We start from the raw sequence: 26,365 nt of genomic DNA on the forward strand, positions 1-26,365 counted from the left end.
AAAAACAAGCACATCCACTCAGTAAAACATACAAAAACCCCCAGCCTAAAAACTAGCACATGTGCACAGACTCACAAGAACATGCACAGACAATGCAGCAATCCACCACAATCCACAAAATGAACCAACCAAGAGCATACAGGTACAGACAGAACAGAAGGGTCAGGAGGGAGGGTGGGACAGGGAAGTAAACAACCCTCTATAAAACACACAGTCGCACACACACAATTCAATTTCTAGAAACAGATGAAGACAAAAAAACACAGGTATTGTAATTCTAACGAGTATGAAGCCCCTGAGGTGACAGAGGGATACCGTAAATGAGAATTAATTATCGCATATTATGCACTTAACCAAAATGCGCAAAATAACTGGCTTTAATTTCACGGGCAGATGGCGCCCTCTTGTGGCAGAATATTGCCAGGCAGGGGGACCCAGCGGAGCTGACCCAGCGAAGCCAGCGGGCAGGGAGATCAGCCAGTCCTGTGGCTCCCGCTGCCAGGAGCAAGGGGCAGAGGAGAACTGCTGCTCTTTTCAAACCGCTGATCTTTACGCGAGGACTTCTATGAGCCATGGCGGTAAAGAAAATTGGGGCATCTGGCACTAAACAGCCAGTAGCTACAATCTTTCATTTATTTGCTTCTTCACAGGCTATAAACAGGGAAAGATATTAAAATAGCCAGCGAGTCAAATAAAACCGAGGAAAAACTGAAGAGATTCAAACATCTCGGTACCTATTGGGTATGAAATTGCGCAGATTCAAAAACAAACATGTTTTTTTGGCTGTACCTTTCAAAAGTCATTTTTTATAATGCTACTTGCATTATATCAAAGACAAGCTCCAATACGATGTAGGTCTAGCAAATAATAAAACGCTATCATTACACTAAGAACTGTAGTAATAATAATAATAATAATAATAATAATAATAAATATTATTATTGATATTAATATTGTTGGCGAAGGTTATCGACTTAAATCAGTGGTTCCCAAACTCGGTCCTGGGGGCCCCTTTCGTCTGCTGGTTTTCATTACAACCACAACTGTAATCCCAAAATTTTAATAAGCTGTACATTTTAATTAATTAGGTGCATTTTGAGTGTAGAGGGGTTATTTACTCTCGTCAGCCACATTACGCCAGAAATAGCTATGCAAGCCAGGAAGAATAAAATTAACATGTTCATATTGCGCTTATTGTCATATATCGCTAACATAAAAAAACATAAAAAGAGGCAGCCTAAATTATTTTTAACGGATCAAATTAAAGACTGAGGTGAATCAATAGGCTGTCGCGTGTTTTTAAAGAATAGGCTAAAAGTTACCTCTTAATCCGAACTTCGTGTTTTGAAGGGCACAATTTTATCAGATTTTTTTAACTGACCCCGAAATACAGCCACAAAATAGTCACAGATAGTTCACAAAACAGACGCGTTTTCCGGCTGCTTTTACTGCGTTGAGCGAAAACTGACCGGGTTTCTACGGACCTGTTCCTGCGTGGCTCGTGAAGTGCGACACTTGATAATAACTGTTAAAACTACAATATTACAAAATGAAAGTAAAGAAAATACATTTTAAAGTAAATAATTTCCACTGGACGAATATATTTATCGGTTTGTCACCTCAGAATAGCCTAAACGGAAATCACATTTAAAAAAAAATGTATTTCGACAAAATACCCTTTCTTCACAAAATACATTGAAAATCATCTCCTCCACTCAATCTTACCTGCGGAAGCCGCGTGGATGAAACACAGCACCAGCGCCAGGGGCACCAGCTTGTTCATTTTGTCGTCGGAATTTTAATACAAGTGTAACTGTAGAAGGGCACTTCAGCACTCCTGCCGTGGTTACCGTCGAATGTCCTGTGGTGTCCAACATCTCCGTAAATAATTTGCGCTGGGAATAAAATGGTTGGCTGAAGGAGTCGCTTTCGACCAATAGTAAAAAAGGAGAGAGCAACCGTCATCAGCATTTAGGAAGAATCGAGGACAGAAGGTTAATGTACGAAACTGAAAGTAAAGCACTCTGATGTGCGAACTTGTGACTGACGGTGACGTACCATGCAGTGCATTAGACAATTTATATCAGCTGCGGTTCACACCATGGAATAATAAATAAATAAATAAATAAATAAATAAATAAATAAATAAATAAATGTTGTTATTATTATTGTTGTTGTTGTTGTTGTTGTTGTCATTACTGTTGTTATTGCTGTAGTGAAAACAAAATGTATAAAATCAAAACCACAGACAGTTAACAGACATTCTATAAAAGCCATGTTTCCCCACCTGAGAGTGACACGTCTTTACAGGGCTTGTGCACTTTAATTATGTTCTAATTTTCACACTTCAATCTGAAGGTGCTTCTGCTGGAAGAAAAGGGCAACAGAACAAAAATAAATGGAAAATGAGTCAGAAGCAAAGCTGGTGGAAGGTGAGTTTGATTGTGCATTAGGAGGCAAAACAACGCAAACTGAAATAAAATATGGAGGCATAAACAAACTGTAGAAATAAATTACTTCAACTCTAAAGTCAATTTAAGAGTATCAAAAGCTGATGTAAAAAAACCCTGTGTTTTTAAAAGACATGAGTAATAATTGATTCACAGGGGGATGAATGAAATCAGCGTTTAAAATGACTACTGCAGCAACCCAGCCCATGAGAAGCCATGACTGTTTTTGACATGTGGCAGTTTCTGAAAAGTAACCAAAGGCCATTGTAAGGGGAGTTTGGGCATTAAAAGAGGAGTCTGAGTCTGGAGTTGGTCTAGAGGAGACACTGCTGTGGATAACCCTGAGAGAATCAGTGCCCTGTAAGGTCAACCTCATCATCCTGAGCACAGGTGTCAAAGGTCAGGGGTCATAGAGGGACATGTGTTACGTGAGTGGAGACGAGGACACCGAAGCTGAGTGAGTTTCACTTCAGAGCGTCGTCCTCAGAGTCGGTCAGCAATAATGCGCTTGGGCCCCCCCCCCCCCCCCCCCCCCCCCCACCGTCTCAAACGACACGGCGCCCAAACAGCGTCCTGTCAGGGAAGCGTGGCGGGACAGAGGACATCTGAGGATGAGACAAGATCCAAAAGCTGCTTGTGGAAAATAAGGGTGAACACGCACCGATTACCTCACCATGCATCGATTACCTTACAACATGCACAAATGAAAATATTTGTAACACACACACACAAACACACACAGACACACATACATAATCACACACACACACACACAAATACAAACACACTCACAGACACACATACATGAACACACACACACACAAATACAAACACGCACACACACACACATAGATAAAGAATGCAAGACCAAATGCAGGAAATGCCTTCAGAATAATAACGCAATAAAAATATGGGTTCAGGAAAGTACCTGATGTGAATACACACACACCCACATGCGCACATACACACACGGTGATGTTACTCAGGTAGACTCCACCCATACCGGTCCTATTGCTTGGAGCGGCCATTTTGTGTCAGCCTTCGAGTGATGAGATGGCAGACACACAGACACAGTTACTGCACCATACACAAGTACGTCTGCTCCTGTTATGTGTCAACCCCTTCTGCTGAGTTCTGACATGCTATCATTTCAGCAGGAATTTTCCATTCATTAATTATTCATAAAGTACATACATATGATTTTATTTGTGCTGAAAAATTTATATTTCAGCGCAACGTAAGTTCCCTTTCAAACCTGCAAAACTGTCACAATGTTTCTTGCTCACATAACACAGCTTAAGTTTTTCACATTGATCTGTACTTGGTGTCTGTAGGGTTCGCCACACTCAGCGCCGGAATTTCTCTAAACTCCCAGTTTGTGTTGTTCTGCTGGGCGAACAGGGCGAATGTGGGCAGGGACAGTCATGGTGATGTTGTTTGGTGGGGCGGCAGTCCTGACTGGAAAGTCCCGGAGTGTAACCAGGAAGGCAAACAGACGCAGTGAGAGATTTGCAGTGTCACAGCGCTCTCTAGTGGCTGCAACGATACCGCACTCCGCGCCCAGCTCCAGATTCCCAGAAATGACTACATTACATTACAGGCATTTTTAGACATTTATAGACTAATTTCTAATAGATGGCAACGCTCTCATTCTTCTCTTCACAAAACAGCAGCTGAAGTAACCAGGAAGTGAGATGGTCAATACAATGACTCATTGCATTTATTAAAATGTTTAAATCCTGTTCCTGATTTTTGGTGTTTATTGGCATCATTGGCATTGACTGGTTTTTGTTCCAACCACAATTGCAATCTGAGATTTTAACCACAATTTTAACAAGCTGTTAAAATTAGGTACTTTTTATATTAGAGGGCTTATTTACCCTCTTAAGCCACATTCTGTCAGCATTCATGCCATGAAGAATATAATTTCCATGTTCACATCGTGCTTATTGGGTTATATTGCACATATCTAATTGCATAAAATGAGGTAAATTATATTTAACTGATAAAAATTAAAGACTGAGGTGAATCAACAGGCTCTAATTGGTGAAAGTGTGGGCACCTGAACACTGAAACTAACCATCTGGAAGATACTGGAGAATTCAAAGACAAACCAAATGACAAGATGCCAAACTTGAAATGTGTTAACAGGTTTTAAAAAAATGTAAGAATTTAAACATGTGTTCACCTATAGATTAACCTCATTCTTTCATGTTTTTATGTCATTGTTTGCAATATAGCATAATACAAACATGGGAATTCTATTCTTCATGGCATGCATAGCTATTTCCAACACAATGTGGCTGCAGAGGGTAAACAATTCCTCTAAAAAGTAGCTAATTAAGGAAAATGAACAGCTACTTATAATTCTGGGATTGCAATTGTGGTTGGAACGAAAACCAACATAAGCGTTGTTATATGACACTCCCCCCCAAGCCCCCCCAATCCGCCCATAGTTACTGTTGCTGTCTTGTTCAAACTTTCCTTGATGCAAGCAGCCAGGCCGCGATCCTGTTCCCACGCGGTCACGTGACTGTGGCGCAGCCAATGACCTACATGAATGCAGTTCGGTGGGTGCAGCTGGCCTGCAGCTGATTGGGTCCCCGGCACACTCATGCGCTGTGTGGGGCTCATAGCTCAGCACACGCTGTGGCTGGGCAGAGAGCTGCAGTACGGCGCGTAAATCCACTGCGTGAGATGGAGGCGTCGTCTTCGCCGCTTTCACTGCGCTTTGCTCCTGCGGTGTCGCAGTCATCGCACGTTCGCGGAGTGCTTGTGTGAGAGTCGGGGCTGAGGGGCAGACTGTCCCGTCTTTATCGACACACTGCCCTGAGTGGGCAAACTGTAGGATTTAAATGTATCGCAGAGCCTAACAGTAACTGGGGTTTTGGGATGGTCCACACTGGACAGAACAGTCGGGCAGGGTGGCCCTGGTTTTGGGATGGTCCACACTGGACAGAACAGTCGGGCAGGGTGGCGCTGGTTTTGGGATGGTCCACACTGGACAGAGCAGTCGGGCAGGGTGGCCCTGGTTTTGGGATGGTCCACACTGGACAGAACAGTCGGGCAGGGTGGCGCTGGTTTTGGGATGGTCCACCCTGGACAGAACAGTCGGGCAGGGTGGCCCTGGTTTTGGGATGGTCCACACTGGACAGAACAGTCGGGCAGGGTGGCCCTGGTTTTGGGATGGTCCACACTGGACAGAACAGTCGGGCAGGGTGGCGCTGGTTTTGGGATGGTCCACACTGGACAGAGCAGTCGGGCAGGGTGGCCCTGGTTTTGGGATGGTCCACACTGGACAGAACAGTCGGGCAGGGTGGCCCTGGTTTTGGGATGGTCCACACTGGACAGAACAGTCGGGCAGGGTGGCGCTGGTTTTGGGATGGTCCACCCTGGACAGAACAGTCGGGCAGGGTGGCCCTGGTTTTGGGATGGTCCACACTGGACAGAGCAGTTGGGCAGGGTGGCCCTGGTTTTGGGATGGTCCACACTGGACAGAACAGTCGGGCAGGGTGGCCCTGTGCGGCAGGCTCTCACCTCGCTGATATCACTGTGATGGGAGCAGAACCTTCCGGAAGAGAGAGCTTGAGAGAAGTAACCTGGGGAAACGCGCTCCTTTTGGCTGAGGGCTTCCCAAGAGTAAAAAAAAAAAACATTTTCCCCCGACACCGTCCGGTGTGAGACGGCACAGCATAACTAAGTTTTTGGGGGAGAACTCTCTTCAAAGCGACTGCTGTGGGTCCCTGCCAGCCTGCTGCCTACGCTGGCGTGGCGCTTTGGGTCTAAAACCTTCCCTTGGCACCGCGCGACATCGGCGAACAGGCAGAGCGTTTACACTTGTGCAGCACTTCGTACAGGTTGTTTGTTCAATATTCCTGAATCGTACGAGTGACCACACGCGACCGTTCAGCGTCCGTCCCATCCTCCGTGCCGAAAAGGAGAGGTCAGCGGGGTAGCCATAGAAACCATCTCCGGCCGCGGGCCCTGGGAAGGACGCGGCAGGTGGGCCCGGTCCACGGAACCGAGCCCTCTCTGGGAAGAGCGCGGTCCGGCCGGCCGGCCAGCCTCGGAGGAGGGAGTACGGCAGGAGGCAGCGTCGTGAGACCGGAGCCTGGCCGCCGCACGGCACTCTGGGAGAGCTGCCCTGTGCCCTGTGAGGGAGGACGGTGTGTAGCACAGAGGGTAGGGAACTGGGCTTGTAACCGAAAGGTCGCAGGTTCGATTCCCAGGTAAGGACACTGCCGTTGTACCCTTGAGCAAGGTACTTAACCGGAATTGCTTCAGTGTATATATCCAGCCGTATAAATGGATACAATGTAAAATGCTATGTAAAAGTTGTGTAAGTCCCTCTGGATAAGAGCGTCTGCTAAATGCCTGTAAGGTAATGTAATGTAATGTAATGTAATGTAATGTAATGCCTGAAGGAGCCTGGAGCAAAGGCTTCGCACTGGGGACATACTCCCAGGAGGCTTTGGGTCTAAAACTCTCCCTAGCACCTCCCTTGGCCTCAACTGTATGTAAAAGTTGTGTAAGTTGCTCTGGATAAGTCTGCTAAATACCTGTAATGTAATGTAATGAAGAAGCAAGAAAGGCACAAGACACTTCCAAATGTAAATTTTATTCCAGAAAATCTTAACACCTTCATACATGTATGCATATGTATCAGCATAACAGAAAACCGGAATAAAATTACATCATAAAAAGCTATATTTACAATATCAACAGCAGAAGTCCTGCTGTTTGTTTGCGTTCCTACTCTTAATTGTAGTTGAATGATGAAAGTAAGCAGCTGCTCCCCTTGACCTGCACACTAAAAATGTCACATAATCAGCAGCAGTGTTAAATCAACCCCAGCAGTGCTAAATCAAACCCAGCAGTGTTGAATCAACCCCAGCAGTGTTAAATCAACTCCAGCAGTGCTAAATCAACCCCAGCAGTGCTGAATCAACCCCAGCAGTGCTAAATCAACCACAGCAGTGCTAAATCAACCCCAGCAGTGTTAAATCAACTCCAGCAGTGCTAAATCAACCCCAGCAGTGTTAAATCAACTCCAGCAGTGCTAAATCAACCCCAGCAGTGTTAAATCAACAACAGCAGTGCTAAATCAACCCCAGCAGTGCTGAATCAACCCCAGCAGTGCTAAATCAACCCCAGCAGTGCTAAATCAACCCCAGCAGTGTAATTCAACTCCAGCAGTGCTAAATCAACCCCAGCAGTGTTAAATCAACTCCAGCAGTGCTAAATCAACCCCAGCAGTGTTAAATCAACCACAACAGTGCTGAATCAACCCCAGCAGTGTTAAATCAACCCCAGCAGTGTTAAATCAACTCCAGCAGTGCTAAATCAACCCCAGCAGTGTTAATCAACTCCAGCAGTGTTAAATCAACTCCAGCAGTGTTAAATCAACCCCAGCAGTGTTAATCAACTCCAGCAGTGTTAAATCAACTCCAGCAGTGTTAAATCAACCCCAGCAGTGTTAAATCAACTACAATAGAGGCAACATCATACAGAAGGGGGCATTATTTCCAGTGATCTCTTACACCTACCCCCACCCCATTTTGACCCACCTCCTTACGTGCATAAATAAAACTTGGTTTTTCTTCACCACCCAGCTACACTTGTTTTCTTTCATACTCCATTCTCCTGCCCGTTCATGGCCTGTAGGAGTGCAGGATGGCACCCAACCTGCAACATCTGGGCATTCACCTGCCCAGGGACTGGGGTTAAAAAATGAGCTGTTCGGCTATATCTCTGTATAGTGCATCGGATTTCAGGCTTGAAATCAATGCTTCATTATTATTTTAAAAATGTTTAAAATTAAAAAAAATCTGACACAGTTGCTCAGCCAGATCTGAATTAGAATAAGAACAACACTCACACAACCCCAGAAATATGACGATCAGATATTTTAGATGAAAGCATGTTTATCCTTCAGTGCCCAGCCAAGAGACAACATAAACAGATCAGTATAAACATAAAGGACAACAGATGAAACATGACAAATACGCGGGAAAAAAATCTGACTAAAGATCGTTTCGTTCTGTTATTACAAACATGCACATATCTCTATTACAGTGATTTGAACCAAATCTTTGAATTCCACCAAAGTAACAGCATTATCAATCAAATTCTGAGTGAGGAAATATGAGTGTAACCTTCAAAATAAATATTTTAATTTGGTTATTGCAACATAGTAAGCATTCACATTATTATTTTATTACAGATATATATCTTTGCATAACTGTAAAATTGTTTTTTTTGTACTGAGAATACCCCCCTTTAAGTAATACCAGAACACCAGAATGTGTTACGTTATACTTTACGTTAGATCATTTTGAACAAAGACGTAGAATGGGCTTTGCAAGCTATAAAGCAATATAGTTTTTGACCGTGTTTACGAACAAGCAAGCATACTGTCTGTATCGTTTTATTTTGCTCGTATTATTGTACAAGTTGAAAGTAAAACGAACAAATGACTCTGAATCTTTTATCACGCGCCATTTGGTTGTAACAAGCTTCAAGGCTCAAGTGGCTGCATTGGCTGCATTGCAGGAGTGCCACTACAATGAGAAACTTTGTTGTATTTAAGTAAACCCTCAGAGGCCACAGATGCACTCCGTATTATGGCTGAATACTGATGGAATACCAGTGTTAGTTTCTGTCATTGATAAATTTGAATGATTTCTACACACTCTTCCTCTGTGGTCACACATTGTGCATCTACCCACCAACCTCTTTGCTGAATACAGAAAACTCAGACTTCGGCTTACATGATGGAACTTTGATAAATGTCACTTCCGTGGTTCACATGTGTCCAGACTGTACTCTAATGGAACTTGTAGAGTGTAGTTCCCATTTGAGTTTGCCCTGGCTTGAGTAAAAGGTGTAATAGGGTTCCTAATTTCAGACTCGCTTGTTTCCCTCCAAAGAATTCCAAAAACAAACCGGTCATCTCAAAATACAGTATTTATTTAAAACAAAGTAAAATGTTTCCTCTGGATTGTGTTCTTTTCAATAACAAAAGACCCAAATAAAAAAACAGAATCATTCTGATGACCACATTGTGGAGTCCTTGCGGAGCTGTTGCAGAGCTTTTGTAGTGAAGAAAACGCATGGGCTCCCAGTCATTACAAAGCATCACTGCCACCACCTCTGCTCTTACATGCAAAGGTGAAAATGCCTGACATCACTTTTGACTGCTGTATGATCAACCATTTAGTGCAATATGCAAAGTAATCAATCAAATCCAATCAATCAATCAATCAATCAAATTTTATTTGTATAGTGTATTTTACAGCAGTTGTCACAATATGCTTCACAGACAACCCTGTCCTAAACCCCCACAGGAGCAACCCTAAAGCAACAGCGGCAAAGAAAAACTGCTTGTGGCAGATGGGAAGAAACCTTGGAAGGAACCAGGCTCAAGGGGGAAACCCATCCCCCATCCATTTTACCAAATATAAACAAAACATCCAAATCCGAATTTCTTGCACAGTAATGTGCACATTATTGCAATATATAACAATTATCATCAAACATTTCATTATCAATATATACAATAGTAATTAATTAATTCAATTAATTCATAGGCACATACCAGCTAAAATAATGTACATGTTCAGTACAGTGTATTTGAGAGAAAACGAAGAACCAGGACAGCATTAACATTCAATGTTTAGTTAAATGAACCCTTAATCCAATGACTATTGTCAGAAAATCCCCAGGTCAGCAACCACCTGATAACCCCCCATTTTAACTGCTGCAGTAAGTGGCTGTAACTACTGATATGCAGTGAGTGTTCCAATGCAAAATGGCTGCTGTGCACCACGCTGGTGGGGGCTACACAGGTGGGGTAACCCCCTTCACTGTAAAGCCTTCTGAGATAATGAGTTAAAGGTGCTATCAAATGCAATGCATAACAACCATCGACATTGTTCTGGGGGCTGTTAAAGTTTTGAGAGCTTCCAGCCAAAATGGGTGGCTACACCACTTGTTGGGTCGACCACTGGGAACTGATTTTTTATAATGAAATAAGCATTATTAGTTCAGCTTCTAAAAAACAACAACATTTCAAATAATTTCTAAACAGTTCTTCAGGGACACCAGACTATCACCAGCTGTAGATGATCATAATAAAAAGGTGAAAATATTTGTGTGCGCGTGTGTGTGTGCATGTGTGTGTGTGTCTGTCTGTATTGTGTGGGAATGTGTGTGTGTGTGAGTGTGTGTGTGTATTGTACGTGTGTGCATGTATTGTATGTGTGTGTGTGTTTGTATGTGTGTGTGGGATCCTCTTGCTGTAGCTCTCCTCCAGCTCCTCTCCTGTAAAGACAGCAGTACAGGGTGATTCAACTCTGCTCTGGATCCAGGCTCTAGTACAGAGCTACAGGCCTGCAGGGTGGACCTGGTGAAGCTGCATAGCCTGCTCTGGTCAATATCCACTTCCATCACATTCTGAAACGGCGACCTCTCATTGGATAGCACTTTACATCTGTGCTCATTCACAGTCTTGTCTGTTACTAGCCTGCTGACTGCTGGCTAAAGAAGTTATTAGCCGTAGCTACATATCAACTCAATATACACAATGCATTCAAAGCAATATATAGTGTCAATATATAGTGTAAGGAGTTCCTCGGTGTCCTGGCTAAATTCCAAACCTGGCTCTCTCAAGCTTGCCACCTAATCATCCCTTGATTTAATAGGCTTAAAAAAAATGTTCTCTCTCTCTCCACCTTAGCTAATGTGTGGTAAGCGTTCTGGTGGAAAATGGGTGCCGTGCATCACCCAGGTGGGTGCAACACATTGGTGGAGATGAGATCCCACTCATCACTGTAAACAGCACTTTGAGCGTTTGGAATGGTGCTATATAAATGGAATGATTCATTAATTCATTCATTCAACATTAGATAAATCCAAACTTACGCAATATGGATAGAATCAAATATATTGAGGCTTTATCATCTAAAAAGTTAACTATAATGTAACCGTGGTAACTGGAGTGTGGAGACTGAGACACATTAATACAGTGGAGTAACTAACTGTGTGTTCAGAAGAGTGATGAATTTGTGTAACTGAGGGGATCTATACAGAGTAGGTCTACAGTAAAGGGACTTACTGTGCATTACGCAGTCATTACTGAGATCTCAGGCTTTTACTGTAGGCCGGTCAGAGCCCTCAGAACCTGTGTCAAAGGCTGCAACGAGAAGCTCAGTCAGAACCCCAGTTCAGCAGAGCTCAGTGTAGCTCATAACACACTCAGCTCATATCACACACTCAGACTCATATCACACACTCAGCTCATATCACACACTCAGACTCACATCACACACAGTCTCATATCACACACTCAGCTCCTATCACACACTCAGCCTCATATCACACACTCAGCTCATATCACACACTCAGGCTCATATCACACACTCAGACTCATATCACACATTCAGTCTCATATCACACACTCAGCTCATATCACACACTCAGCTCATATCACACACTCAGATTCATATCACACACTCAGCTCCTATCACACACTCAGCCTCATATCACACACTCAGCTCATATCACACACTCAGCTCATATCACACACTCAGACTCATATCACACACTCAGCTCATATCACACACTCAGACTCATATCACACACTCAGACTCATATCACACACTCAGACTCATATCACACACTCAGCCTCATATCACACACTCAGCTCATATCACACACTCAGGCTCATATCACACACTCAGACTCATATAACAGTAACTCCAGTAACATCGATTTCAGCCAATTAAAAACAATTTCAGAATGACAGAACTGATTAAAATATAGATAGTCAGTCAGTCAAACACACACACACACAAGGGATAACACTGCAACCCTGGAGAGATGTAAACAGGAGTAATTACAGTCTAAAACCTGGGCATTATTTGCACTTGATTATAATGACATTCATAAGCATTGAGTAAAGGAGTAAATATACTCACTGTTAGTCGTCTTGTAGCCTGGAACAGAAACACACAAAGTTAGAATCATACACACAGCATGTCTGACTGTCACTGTGAAACTATTAAACTGTATGAAATGTTTCAGTGTGCCAGCTTTATTATGTGACTGCGCTGGTGTCTCTCAGAGTTAAGGTGTGTCAGTGGGTCTGTGTCTGTAACTCAGTGTGTCAGTATCTCTGTGGTCAGTGACTCTCAGCTTCTCTTCTTCCAAATGACGACACCAATGACGGCGAGGATGAGGATGAGAGCGCCCAGCACACAGACACACACACACACACCACACACACAAACACAGACACACACACACACGCACACACACGCACACACAAACATAGACACACACACACACACAGACAGACACACACACACATGCACACACACGCACACACAAACATAGACACACACACACACACAGACAGACACACAAACATGCACAGACACACACACGCACACACACATACGCGTACACATGCACGCACGGACACACACACATATACATATATACACATACACACATGCGTACGCACACACACACACACACACACACACACGTACACGCACACACACACACACACACACGCACACACACATATACACGCACACACACACGCACATACACGCACACACCCATACACACATGTACGCACACACACACGTACAAGTTTAATATAGTATATAGCTTTTTTGACATCTTCATTTGACTCATGTCTAAATCATCCCTTTGCCTCACTAGTTGTCTTAAATGCATTCAGTGTATCAGTGGTTAGTGTAGAGAGAGACAGAGGTTCTACTACTGAGCAGTGCAGTGTGTTTGGGGTAAACCACTCTCTGTGTTCGTCTCATCTCTCTCTCTTTCTACCACAAAGGAAATTTACAGAGCCAAACCCAGCCCCAAACAGTGATGTCACAGGTGTTACACCTCCTCGTTCCCTCACTGTTGAGAATGGATTGAGAACATTTAGTGTCTTTAAGAACAAGAAGGCATCATCATTTGTCATCATGTCTCTCTCTCTCTTTCCCTCCCTCTCTCTCACTCACTCTTGATATCTCTCTCTCTCACTCTCTCTCTTCCTCCCTCTCGTCCCTCTCTTCCTCCCTCTCTCTCACACTCTATCTCTCTTTCTCACTCACTCTTGACATCTCTCTCACTCCCCACCCTCTCTTCCTCACTCTCTCTCTCTCTCACTCACTCTTGGTATCTCTCTTTCTCTCACTCTCTCTCTCTCACTCACTCTTGATATCGCTGTTCCCCTTGATGTTCTCCTCTTTGACAGGCAGAACGATTTCCTGTTTCGGGCTCTTTTGCTGTACAGTACAGGTGTACTTTTGGCCCTTCCAGTCCTCAGCCTTCACTGTCAGGTGAGATGTGGTCTGGAAAGTTCCGTCCTCGTTGGGCACCGTCTCCCCCAGCTCTACGTCCTCATGCAGGTCCTCTCCGTTTCTCTGCCAGGTTACCATGAAGCCACGGGGGTAGAATCCGGTCACATGACAGGTAACACGAGAGGAGGAGTCCTTCTGCAGTAGAGAGACCTCAGGAGCAACTGAGAGAGAGAGAGAGCGGGGGAGGTTGAGTAAAGGTGAAGAAAGAGACAGCAAAAGAGAAAGAGGGGAATAAAAATTTTAATGTATTAGTTAAATTATTTACTTAACCAAATGTTATTTCTTCCCATGTTAAACAACACAGCATATGTTAGTTATTTTGTTCATTTTGGCTGGAATCCTTGGACTGTTATTGTTTCTTGTGTAAAAGTCTTTTTGCGTTTTGTAAAAATAAATATTTATTTGCATCTTTTAACTTGAGTCTGGTCTTGGAATATGTTATATGCCTCATTGTAAAACGAGTCAACGCTTCAGTGCTTAATGTGTTCAGTACATTACTACTGCTGTTAGACAGCATGTGCCCAGTACAATACTACTGCTGTTAAACATCATGTGTTCAGTACATTACTATTGCTGTTAGACAGCCTGTGTTCAGTACATTACTACTGCTGTTACACAGCCTGTGTTCAGCATATTACTACTGCTGTCAGACCGCATGTGTTCAGTGTGTTCAGTACACTACTACTGCTGTTACACAGCCTTTCTACCACAAAGGAAATTTACAGAGCCAAACTTAACCCCAAACAGTGATGTCACAGGTGTTACACCTCCTCGTTCCCTCACTGTTGAGAATGGATTGAGAACATTTAGTGTCTTCAAGAACAAGGCATCATCATTTGTTATCATATGTCTCTCCCTCCCTCTCGTCCCTATCTTCCTCCCTCTCTCTCACACTCTATCTCTCTCTTTTACACTCACTCCTGACATCTCTCTCATTCCCCACCCTCTCTTCCTCACTCTCTCTCTCTCTGTCACTCACTCTTGATATCGCTGTTCCTCTTGATGTTCTCCTCTTTGACAGGCAGAACGATGTCCTGTTTCAGGCTCTTGTGCTGTACAGTACAGGTGTACTTTTGGCTCTTCCAGTCCTCAGGCTTCACTGTCAGGTGAGATGTGGTCTGGAAAGTTCCGTCCTCGTTGGGCACCGTCTCCCCCAGCTCTACGTCCTCATCCAGGTCCTTTCCGTTTCTCTGCCAGATTACCATGACGCCACGAGGGTAGAATCCGGTCACATGACAGGTAACGGGAGAGGAGGGGTCCTTCTGCAGCAGAGAGACCTTAGGAGCAACTGAGAGAGAGGGAGAGGGAGAGAGAGGGGGGGGGCAGGGAGAGAGAGAGAGAGAGAGAGAGGGAGAGGGGGACAGGGAGAGGGAGAGAGAGGGAGGGGGAAAGGGTAGGAGAAAGGGAGAGGGAGAGGGAGAGAGAGGGAGGGGGAGAGGGTAGGAAGAAGGGAGAGAGGGACAGGGAGAGGGAGAGAGAGGGAGGGGGAGAGGGTAGGAGAAAGGGAGAGGGGAGAAAGAGGGACAGGGACAAAGAGAGGAATGAAATGTCTGATGCAGTTTAAATGATTATTTATTTAACTAAACGTCATTTCTTCCTATGCTAAAAAAACACGGTATTACACAAAGAACCAAAAACCGGTCGAGATGGAGATCAGTAAACAGTATTTCAGTATTTTAGTTGTAATTAATTAAACTGTTTTAGTAGTTTCATTAAACTAAGAACAGTAGGTTATGTTTAGTCTAAAGCAGGGCTCTGTTAGACTATTGTTTTTGTTCTTTTTGGTCAGAATCCTTGGACTGTTATTGTTTCTTATGTAAAAGTCTTTTTGCGTTTTGTTAAAATAAATATTTATTTGCATCTTTTAACTTGTGTTTGACTTGCAATATGTCAATATGCTAATTAATATGTTAATGTGTTCAGTACATTACTACAGCTGTTAGACTGTGTTTGCACAGACTGAGCTTTTATTAACCCCCCCCCCCCAAAAAAAAAAAAAAAAAAAAAACATTTTTGAACCTTAAAGAACACATGACAGATATTATTTGCTTTACTCAGCTGGTTGAAGTAAAGCTGTACCATGTGACCTGTGTGCAGAGAATGCGTTCCTGCTGCCACTGAGCCTCCCAGGCTAGAGCTGCATAAGAGTTTAACATGATGGGAGAGCAGCAGAGTTGTGCTCTCAGTGCTGCTGTACCTGTCCTCTCCAGAGCGCTCCTCCCGTAGCTCACGTACTTCTTCAGCCAGTCAACGCAGGTGTGGGTCAGGTACTGCTTCAAGGACTCAAGCTGAGCTGGGTTATAATTCCATTTCTGTGCAGTGATAAACGCCTGCTGCACCGGTGCAATGAAACGCTCGTTTCTCATGTCATAAATAACGAAATCTTCCCCATCGTATCCATACAGATCAAACCCTCCTGTGTCCCCGGTCTCATCATCCCACTCACAGCCGTACATCCTCTGCACAGTGTGCACACCTGGAGAGAGAAAACACACACTGTCAATATGCACATCTAATGCACACACACACACACACACACACACACACACACACACGTACACACTGTCACTGCACACATCTAATACACACCCACACATCACACACAGCAGTCTGATTCCCTCTACAAACTTATTATACAATTATACACGATTGTAGAGAGGGAGAAAGACAGAGAGAGAGTGAGGAAGAGAGAGAGAGGGAGGGATGGGTGTGCAGGCAGGAGTTAATCTCCTCAACAAATTCTCTACAGAATGTGCTGTTCTAGCAACATGTATCCAGGTGTGTATGTGTGTATGTGTGTGTGTTCCAAGGGGCCCAAACTGAACTTCATGGAGAAAGCTAATGCAGCTTATCAGTCTGTCCCAACAATATTCAGTTCTCTCTCTTTCTTCTGAATCACAGTAAAGATAAAGATGCCCCTCCTTCCACCTTACACTTGTGATGCAATAGAATCACCATGAATAATCAATCAATCACTCAATCAGTTGGACTGAATGCAGACCTGCCAACCTTAGGAAAATATTTTGAGTACCACAATAGTCAGTGTAATGCTTAGTTCACATGCTTTCACATGTACCACTTCGCTTTGCACGCACACACGCACACACAAGCCTTTCTTCATAATTCTAGTTTTGACTGTTGAAGTGATCAGGCAAAATTGTATAATTTGACCTGATTCTAAAATATCACTTGCACTGCACTGGGCTATATTATGATATACTTGCAAGTCAAAAGTTTGAGTACACCTGCTTAAAACAATTTTTTTCATGATTAATATTTCATTATATGATATGTGTGCTTATAAACAGATAACCATAAAATAATTGCATTCAATTACTTAATTATTTAATAATTTATTTTGTATATTGTAACATATGTTTTCATTTTCAAGTATTTACAGAAACTTACGTTGTAATGTAAAAAAAAAAAAAAAAAAAAAACTTATGTTGCGATGTAAAACACTGTCAATTATGAATAAAACCAAGTTTCTGTTCATGATTTCCATTTTTATTTAATAATTAAATAATTGAATTAGCTTATATAGGCACACATCATATAGGCCTAATGAAAAAAAAAGTATTCAATTGAAAAATTATCTAGGACTGTAGGCCTTTGTAACTAGAGGTTTAGCTAAATTATTACCTGAAGCTCCTTGGTGGCTAATGTCAAAATCATAATGCATGGTGCGGCAGTTTTGAGGGTCAGAGGCACGGCCATTGCTCCTGATATTTTGCAAGGAACGTCTGGGGGGCATGGACTCGCTTCTTTTTAGTAGGTCTGCTGCCCTCTCTCTTATGCCATATTATGGAAGGCTCTCCTTGTTAGTATCCTCGTCATCTGACGTCATGATTATTTTCTAACTGCAAGGCTGGTCGGGTGACTGGCTGCAATAACAGGAATTATTTGCTACGTTAGCAGTCTGTAGTCAAACACCTTTGCAATGGTCACTTTGCTCCAACAGAGCGTGAGCGTTCAAAGTTTGAACGTGGAGTCTCCGTAGTGTTTGAGTTACTGCAGCTAAATTTCTCCATCAGTTATTCACACCGTAGCCGTCTCATAACGAGGCTAAATCGTATGCGAGCTACTACTACAGCTAACTATATACACAAATTTATCTCATTAGGACATACCCCTTGAGATGCATCATCTCGTAAAGTTACCGATGACCGGGGCCACAGGAGGGTTTGATCAGTATGGATATGACGGGGAAGACTTCGTTATTTATGACATGAGAAACCAGCGTTTCATTGCACCTACTCCACTACTCCCTGGAGCTGCTGAAAGCACTCCATCAGCTGGAGAGGGGGTGGAGCTGGGGAGAGGGGGTGGGGATAGGGACAGGGGATGGAGCTAGGGGGCATGTGGCAGGCAAATAAAGTTCTAAGGCAGAGGGGCTTAGCAAGTGAATGAGTCCACCCTCATGGAGATGGAATATACTGCAATTTATTGCAAGCAGGGAAATATAATGAGAAATATATTCACAGCTGCACAGCAAAAATACTGCAGGTTCTCTAATTGAAACTGTGGTGAGGGTACAGGTAGAGCTACAGGTACAGAAGCCCCCCTCACACACAGAGACACAAAAGCGCCTCCAGCTCCCTAAACCAGCGCCTCTGCTCTGTAGGGGTTATCACCTGGGGGTGCAAACGGGACAGAGCGACACCGACAGCCATGACAGGGGCGTGACACGCCCCGCCCAAAGTGGGGCTGGGGAGGCTGAAGTGGGCCGGATATTGGGGTGGGGGGGTGTTTGGTCAGTTTTGCATTTCAGTGCCCACACTGCTTCAGCCCAGGCTGGGGTCCAAACCCAGAGAGAGTCCCTCTCCAGCGGCTGCTGGGGTCCAAACCCAGAGTGTCCCTCTCCAGCAGCTGCGGTGGAGGAACAGGGTGGGAGGGGTTGGGGGCAGGTGAGCTGTCCTTCCCAAAAAGTGACAGGAAGTCAGCTGTGTTGCAGCTGAGGGCTCGGGGAGGTGGTGAAAGGTGGCCATATTGGACTGGAGCCAGTACCACAAGCAGACAAACAGGAGCGAGCAAACCCAACTCTGGGTGCTGCTGAGACACACTGTCCATCATTAAGGGGGGGGCTGTGGTGTGTGAGGGCCTGTGTTCATTATGGGGGCGGGGCACATGTACAATGATGTCATCTGAGCAAACAGATGGAAATGCTGATGAGGACAGAGGACTCCATCTTGTGAAAACAGAGCTCAGAATGAACAGGCCTGCATGCGTGGGAAAGCCTGTGAGGATCCTGCAGTCAGGGTGGAGAGGCACCTGTCACAGGTGAGGTCTGGAGTAACAGAGGAGCTGCAGAAGGAGGTTTTGAGCTCTTCAGCTGAAGGGATGATTGTAGAAGATAACAGCCTTGCTCACGGCACAAAGAGCGACACAGATACATACAGCCCCCTGATGTTTATCTCAGCGATAGAGAGCTTTAAAATCCACAGTGGAGGATTTGATTGGCTCAGCTATATCAGCATTCAGCAGGAGTCAGGAGTTCCACTGTGACCTCAGCAGGGAGAGGGCAATATGGCTCAGTGATTGGACGATGGGGACTGTGGAATATCGCTCAGTAGATGGAGGCTGTGGAAAACAGCTCAGTGATTGGATGAAAGAGACTATGGTCTGGGCCAGCAGGGCTGAGTGGGCAAAGGCAGCCAGAGACTCTGAACAAAGCTGCAGGTTTCTGTAGAGAAACGGCTGCAGAGTCTCCAGCCCACAGGAGCACCAGCTCTCCAGCCACGGGCAGCTTTAAGCCTGCAGATCCAGCAGCGGCCTCTCACACACTTATCAATTCAGCATCATGTGTGACTTCATCCTGAAGCTAATACAGTTCTAAACAGTCAGCAACCTTCATCCAGTAGAGGTGATGCTTGATTAGATAAATCCACATGTGCCCATTACTGACAGAGGTGACCAGGAGCACCCAGCTTCCCTCTCCCACATGTTATGGGCACAACCCAAACTGTCTGGAGTCGACTGGCCAGATCATGAATCCACACTGCAGGAGATATTTTTGCTTCTCTTTGCAGTAACAGGTCAAAAGAGTGAGAGACGAGCAGGGAGACCTTTGTCTCTGCTGAGGTGAAACCTCACATGTGCAACACCGGAAAGGGTTTGGATGCATCTCTCTGGCTGACCGTGTGCTCTGGGCAGCAGATTGACTCAGTGTGATGGGTCATGCACTACACAGCTTAGTGGAATATATGGTCACGTTCAGCTTGATAAAGCTCTCTGCGTCTGTGTCTGTTTCTCTGCATTGTTCTGCAGGACACGGACTCCACCCCACTGCTCTCTCTGGGGTCTAATATGGCTGCTGAGTGAGATGCTCACTGACTGCCAGCTTTATTTAACATCTCTGCAGCTCGTTCCAAATGCAGTCTGACATTATATCTACAGATGGTTCTGTTTCTACACAACCACACACACAGAGCGGTAAATTTAAGTGATGGCCAAACTATGGGAAACAGACATCCTGCGTGTGGCCAATCTCTCCGATCTCCACTCCACAATATGGCGGTGACCTATGGCGACAAGGTGCTGCTATGTCTCGCTTGTGTGCTTTGCATGTAGCTCGTTGTGCCATCGGAGTGTTTGTCTAAGTTTGGGGAAGTCAAACTGTTTCTTATCAAGAACAACATGCGGGAAATGCAACAAAAGTTTTATTATTTATCTACCGACTTCAGTCTCAGAAGTGCAGGCTACGAGTCTAGCTGAGCTAGTGCTGGCTCAAACAACCACCGAAATCATAAAGACAGTGAGGGAGTTTGGATGAGCTTTTAACAGATCACTGAATGTAAGACTAAGCACAATGCCCAGAGGGATGACCCAACAGTCCCATGCTTAATCATTTTTATTCTAGGTTTGAAGTGGGAATGTCATGCTTATCTGTCACTTTTTCAGATACAGTCCAGATCCTAGAACTCCACATTTTGTTATTAAACATAATACAGCCAAAACTCCGTTCGTGAAACAGAACTGTAGGAAGACTGCAGGACCCTGACAGAATTTATACAGGCCGGCAGCACTCACCTCTATTATTATAAAGATCTTTGACAGGCTGGTGAGTAATAATTTACCCAGCTCTAATTTAGACTCACATCAATTTGCCTACCGGGCTAATAGAACTGTGTAGGATGCTGTATCTCTTTTAGATTACCTTTAGATCTGCCTTTACTACTACTTTACTTGGAAGATTTATGGTAAGGTTAGGGGGCTTGGTTTTGAACAGTACCTTTGCCTTTGGATTTGAGCCTTTTTAACCAATAGGAAACAAGTTGTTAAAATCAATAGTATGCTCTCAAAACCCAGGTCCATCTGTACTGGAGCACCTCAGGGCTGTGTGTTGTCACCACAGCTCGACTCACTGTACACTAATGACTGTGTATCTCACTCACCTGAACCACTTGTGAGGTGGAGCTCTGTTAACTATTTTAACCTCAGTATTATGGAAACTAAATAAATGGTAGTTGATTTTAGAAGTAAGAAAGATGACCTCTCACCACTTGTTATTGAGTGCTAAACTGTGGAGAGGGTGGGCTCCATTAAGTTTTTAGGCACTATAACTTGCAATTCACTGAACTGGGAGGACAGCACCAACTCCATTATATTAAAATCCCATCACAGTCTTTGTCTTTATTTTATGAGACAGCTGTGGAAGTTCGGGGTATCCAAGGAGGCAATGCTACACATTTATGGGGCAGTCATTAAAAGAGTGCTGCCTGTTTCTATGTCCGTCTGGTACGGTTACACCACAGCACAGGAAAGGAAATTCTAACTGACACCTCTCGTTTGTTTTCACTGTTCTCCACTACCGTCCATCACTCTGGATAAGAGCACCTGCCAGATGACTGCTTGCAGTGTAATGTAATGAACCAATCACAGGATTTGCCCTCTAAGGTAAAACTGAACGATTGGTTCAAATCACTCTCATTACAATGCGTATCAATAGAAAACTCCTGAAAACATTTTTATATTACAAGGATCCAGATGACATCACAGCTATAAATGCTTGCTTTGGTGATCAGCTCTTCAGAAGTTCTCTGCTTTCACATAAGGAGCTGGTAAAAAAAACTTCCCTTTCACTTACCAGCTGCTGAATATCATTCATTTTCAATTTCATTTTCTGTGGGATCTATAATGTTAATTAAAGTGTACTGCATCACATTCTAAGGTCATTATATGGAAGGGCATGCATTTTAGGACAGTTTATTAAGTGTAGAGGTTGTAAAGATATGATTTAATAAATTAGAAATTTGGTTGACAGACACTGCATGTTCCTCTGCACGTAAGAATGTGTCAGAAGGTTCAGAAACGGTATATGTGCATGTCCAACACCAAAATTCTGAGTGTGTGTGTGTGTGTGTGTGTGTGTATGTTCACATGTGAGTTTACTCACCCTGAGTCTGGTTGAAACGCTGCATTGCAATTCCAATATTGGCTTTGAAGGTCTGCTGAGTACCAGTTTGTTTCTGACTCTCCATGTCCCAGTAATCTGCTCCCATGTTCTCCTTCATCCACTCAGTCTTGGGGATCATCCTCCTGCTGTTGCTGTCATAGTGCACAAATGGCTCATCATCCACCAAACCCAAAGCAGTGTACTCTGGGAAGTCAATACCGGCTGTGACAGCAGTGTAGAAGAACTTCATAGAGTGAGAGGCTGTGGACCCAAACACATTTGTCAGAACTGCAGGAATTACAGCTCAACAATGTACAGTACATAAACGCATACACCGTATACACAATTAGTCTACACACTCCAAATACACACACTTACTTGAATTAGAAATTATAGATCAACATTAATGTATTAATGTAATGATGTTATGTAATTAATGTACACTACATTAATAGCGTATGCAAAGTGCATGACTGTCAAGTTCTCTTTCTCTGTTGCTCTCTCTCATACAAACACAAATATCATTTTATGAAGCAACTATTATATTTGAATAGAAAAATAACAGACACTCTTTAGAGGTGTTATACAGGACCACTTCCAGATTACAGGAATCAAATTTAAAAGATGTAAGCAGTGAAAATATCTCTCTCAATCAAATATATCTCAGATAGGGTCTACTGACTCAGACATAAAGGAAAGGGAATCAGAAATATTTCTCAGACAATATAACAATACTCAGGTTTTTAAAAATCCAAAGACATGCAAGTTAGGCTCCTTGGAGGAGTGTTAACAGGGCTGCTGTAAATGACCATGTGCTCAGTCAACCTACCCTGTCTATAGAAGGGTTAATGAATAATAAAAAACTTCTCCTGCTCACACTACATTTGTTTACAGGCTCATCAGATTACATCTCTTGAATCTTAAAACAGTGCCAGAGAGGCTAAAAGCACCAGCAGCTCCACAGCCCACACCATCACTGCTCTGCACAAACACCTCAAACCAACCAGTTCCTCACCACTGCTGCCACTGTCTACAGCTCTGTGAGACTGTAGAGCACACAATAATCTGATTGGCTGACAGAGTTTTCTCACGACCAATAGGAGAGGAAGCATCATAAACCTCTGGGTAGATCAAAGATGAGAAGGTTGAGTCAGGAAACTGAAAGTAAGAGGCCCCCCCAGGCAAGGGGACCAGTATACGGCTCCAGAGTTGGCTGTCTTGCACAGGGCTGTACATACGGAAGGGGGGGCAACTGGGACATTTTGGGCCCAGTATATGGGGTGTATCTGTTTTTAATTTGTTACAAAATATATGGGGGGGGGAGGTTCCCAATATATTTTATATTACATTTATATTTTGTCCCGGGCCTGAGAATTCATAGCTACTGCGATGGACTAACGAACTGTGCCACACCTCTCACCAAACATTAAGTACTCAAAAACACAATTATTACTATTTTTCAGCCTCCTTCTTCACACAAAATGAAACTAGAATATTTCAGGCCCTGTATCTCAGACCTCACTGTCTCTCTCTCCCTCTCATTTCCAAACTCCCAGCTGTAGGGTCTGCAGTGACCCCCTGGTGTAGCAGTGTACCCCACATCACTGAGTGGGGACCACATTAGACTTTCTGTTGGCGACAAGCAAGGAAACTACAGAACAAGCTGTGGAGCCAATCAGCAGCTCTGTGTCTGAGGTGCGTCTCAAAACTGCGCTGTCATGAGCTGACCGTTCTTTCCTCTCAGTGAAACAGGCAAAACCCCCAAAAACAAGCACAACCACTCAGTGAAACAGGCAAAACCCCCAAAACAAGCACATCCTCTCAGTGAAACAGGCAAAACCCCCAAAAACAAGCACATCCTCTCAGTAAAAACCCTCAAAACAAGCACATCCTCTTAGTAAATCATAAAAAACCCAGAAACTAGCACATCCACTCAGTACAACAGACGAACCCCCCAAAAACAAGCACATCCACTCAGTAAAACAGACAAGCCCCCAAAAACAAGCACATCCACTCAGTAAAACAGACAAAGCACCCAAAAACAAGTGTCCTTTCAGTATAACAGAAAAGAAAACCTCAAAACAAGCACATGCCCTTAGTAAATCATAAAAAAACCCAGAAACTAGCACATCCACTCAGTACAACAGACAAACCCCCCCCCCCCCCAAAAAAAAAAAACAAGCACATCCACTCAGTAAACCATACAAAAAACCCCAGCCTAAAAACTAGCACATGTACACAGACTCATGAGGACATGCACAGACAATGCAGCAATCCATCACAACCCACAAAATGAACCAACCAAGAGCACACAGGTACAGTCAGAACAGAAGGGTCAGGAGGGAGGGTGGGATAGGGAAGTAAACAACCCTCTATAAAACACACAGTCGCACACACACACTTCCATTTCTAGAAACAGATAAAGACAACAAAACTCAGGTATTGTAATTATAACGAACATGAAGCCCCCGTGACGGAGGGATACCGTAAATTAGCCTGAATTAGCGCATATTATGCACTTAACCAAAATACGCAAAATTACTGGCTTTAATTTCACGGGCAGATCACGCCCTCTTGTGGCAGAATACTGCAAAAGGCACGGACGGCTGTCTTGCCTACAGTACCACATGAGCACTACAATAACATTCTGTGATACTGAGCTTTACTATATTAACTTTATCCTCACCTTATAAGTGAGTATTATGCCAAAACAGTATAAGTGATTATTAGGCCGAATATACAAACAACACATTAAACTTTCAGTATAAAATCAGGGGGAGCCCATCTGCTGCTGGCTGGCACCGGTTACATTGGAGAAGGCAAATTACACAATTAATAAGCAGCACTATGAAATTAGCAATGCAAAAATGCCGATGGAGCCAGGCGAGGATGACTCTGGTCGTACGGGGAGACGGGCTGGCAGGCCAGAGGGTGGCACTGCCAGGCAGGGGGACAGGAGCCGACCCAGCAGAGCCGACCCAGCAGAGCTGACCCAGCGAAGCCAGCGGGCAGGGAGATCAGCCAGTCCTGTGGCTCCCGCTCCGGGCTGGTGCCAGGAGCAAGGGGAAGAGGAGAACCGCTGCTCTTTTCAAACCGCTGATCTTTACGCGAGGACTTCTATGAGCCGTGGCGGTAAAGAAAATGGCACCATTGCGGCACTTGGCGCTGAACAGCCAGTAGCTACAATCTTTTATTTATTTGCTTCTCCATAGGCTATCAACAGGGAAAGATATTAAAATAGCCTGAGAGTCAAATAAAACCGAGGAAAATACTGAAGAGATTCAAACATCTCTGTACCTACTGGGTATGAAGTTGCGCAGATTCAAAACAAACATGTTTCTTTGGCTGAACTTTTCAAAAGTCATTTTTTTAAATGCTACTTGCATTATACCAAAGACAAGCTCCAATACGATGTAGGTCTAGCTAATAATGAAACGCTATCATTACACTAAGAAACGTAAGAGGACAATGATGATAATAATAATAATAATAATAATAACAATAATAAATGTTGTTATTATTAATAATATTTATATTATTGATATTGTTCATGTTGTTACTATTATTGACAGATTAATTTTGATATTTTTTCAAGACTGACAGAGGGCGAAGGTTATCGACTTAAATCAGTGGTTCCCAGACTCGGCCCCTTTTGTCTGCTGGTTTCCATTCCAACCACAACTGCAATCCCAAAATTTTAACAAGCTGTACATTTTAATTAATTAGGTGCTTTTAGAGTGTAGATGGGTTATTTACTCTCGTCAGCCACATTACGCCAGAAATAGCTATGCAAGCCAGGAAGAATAAAATTAACATGTTCATATTGCGCTTAGTGTCACATATCGCAAACATAAAAAGAGGCAGCCTAAAATATTTCTAACGGATCGACTAACGGAAGACTGAGGTGAATCAATAGGCTGTCGCGTGTTTCTAAAGAATAGGCTAAAAGTTGTCTCTTAATCAGAACTTCGTGTTTTGAAGGGCACAATTTTATCAGATTTTTTTAAATGACCCCGAAATACAGCCACAAAATAGTCCGTTTCACAACACAGGCGCGTTTTCCGGCTGCTTTTACTGCGTTGAGCGAGAACTGACCGGGTTTCTACGGATCTGTTCCTGCGTGCCTCGTGAAGTGCGACACT

At 43.8% G+C, this 26,365-nt stretch overlaps 3 protein-coding genes across 11 annotated transcripts in view; all 3 read right to left on the reverse strand.

Moving 5' to 3' along the window:
- Positions 1-1,865, reverse strand: part of LOC118232969 (major histocompatibility complex class I-related gene protein-like) — a 76,101-nt gene extending 74,236 nt beyond the window's left edge. The window contains exon 1 of the mRNA XM_035428257.1: positions 1,726-1,865. Within this exon, the coding sequence (XP_035284148.1) occupies positions 1,726-1,783 (58 nt within the window). The 5' untranslated portion in view covers positions 1,784-1,865. The remainder of the gene's footprint in view (positions 1-1,725) is intronic.
- Positions 1-26,365, reverse strand: part of LOC118232966 (BOLA class I histocompatibility antigen, alpha chain BL3-7-like) — a 115,583-nt gene that overhangs the window by 43,469 nt on the left and 45,749 nt on the right. For 2 of the 6 annotated variants that reach the window (XM_035428247.1, XM_035428244.1), the window contains exons 2-5: positions 22,224-22,484; positions 16,026-16,304; positions 14,808-15,116; positions 13,681-13,989 (exon numbers count right to left, since the gene is read on the reverse strand). In XM_035428247.1, coding sequence (XP_035284138.1) covers positions 13,681-13,989; positions 14,808-15,116; positions 16,026-16,304; positions 22,224-22,484 — 1,158 coding nt within the window. The remainder of the gene's footprint in view (positions 1-13,680; positions 13,990-14,807; positions 15,117-16,025; positions 16,305-22,223; positions 22,485-26,365) is intronic. The other 4 variants (XM_035428249.1, XM_035428248.1, XM_035428245.1 and 1 more) reach the window with 3 other exon arrangements.
- Positions 1-26,365, reverse strand: part of LOC118232971 (popy class I histocompatibility antigen, alpha chain E-like) — a 99,591-nt gene that overhangs the window by 23,302 nt on the left and 49,924 nt on the right. The gene's annotated exons all lie outside the window — the stretch shown is intronic.

The sequence above is a fragment of the Anguilla anguilla genome, chromosome 8 (genome assembly GCF_013347855.1).
Source record: "Anguilla anguilla isolate fAngAng1 chromosome 8, fAngAng1.pri, whole genome shotgun sequence".
NCBI lineage: Eukaryota > Metazoa > Chordata > Actinopteri > Anguilliformes > Anguillidae > Anguilla > Anguilla anguilla.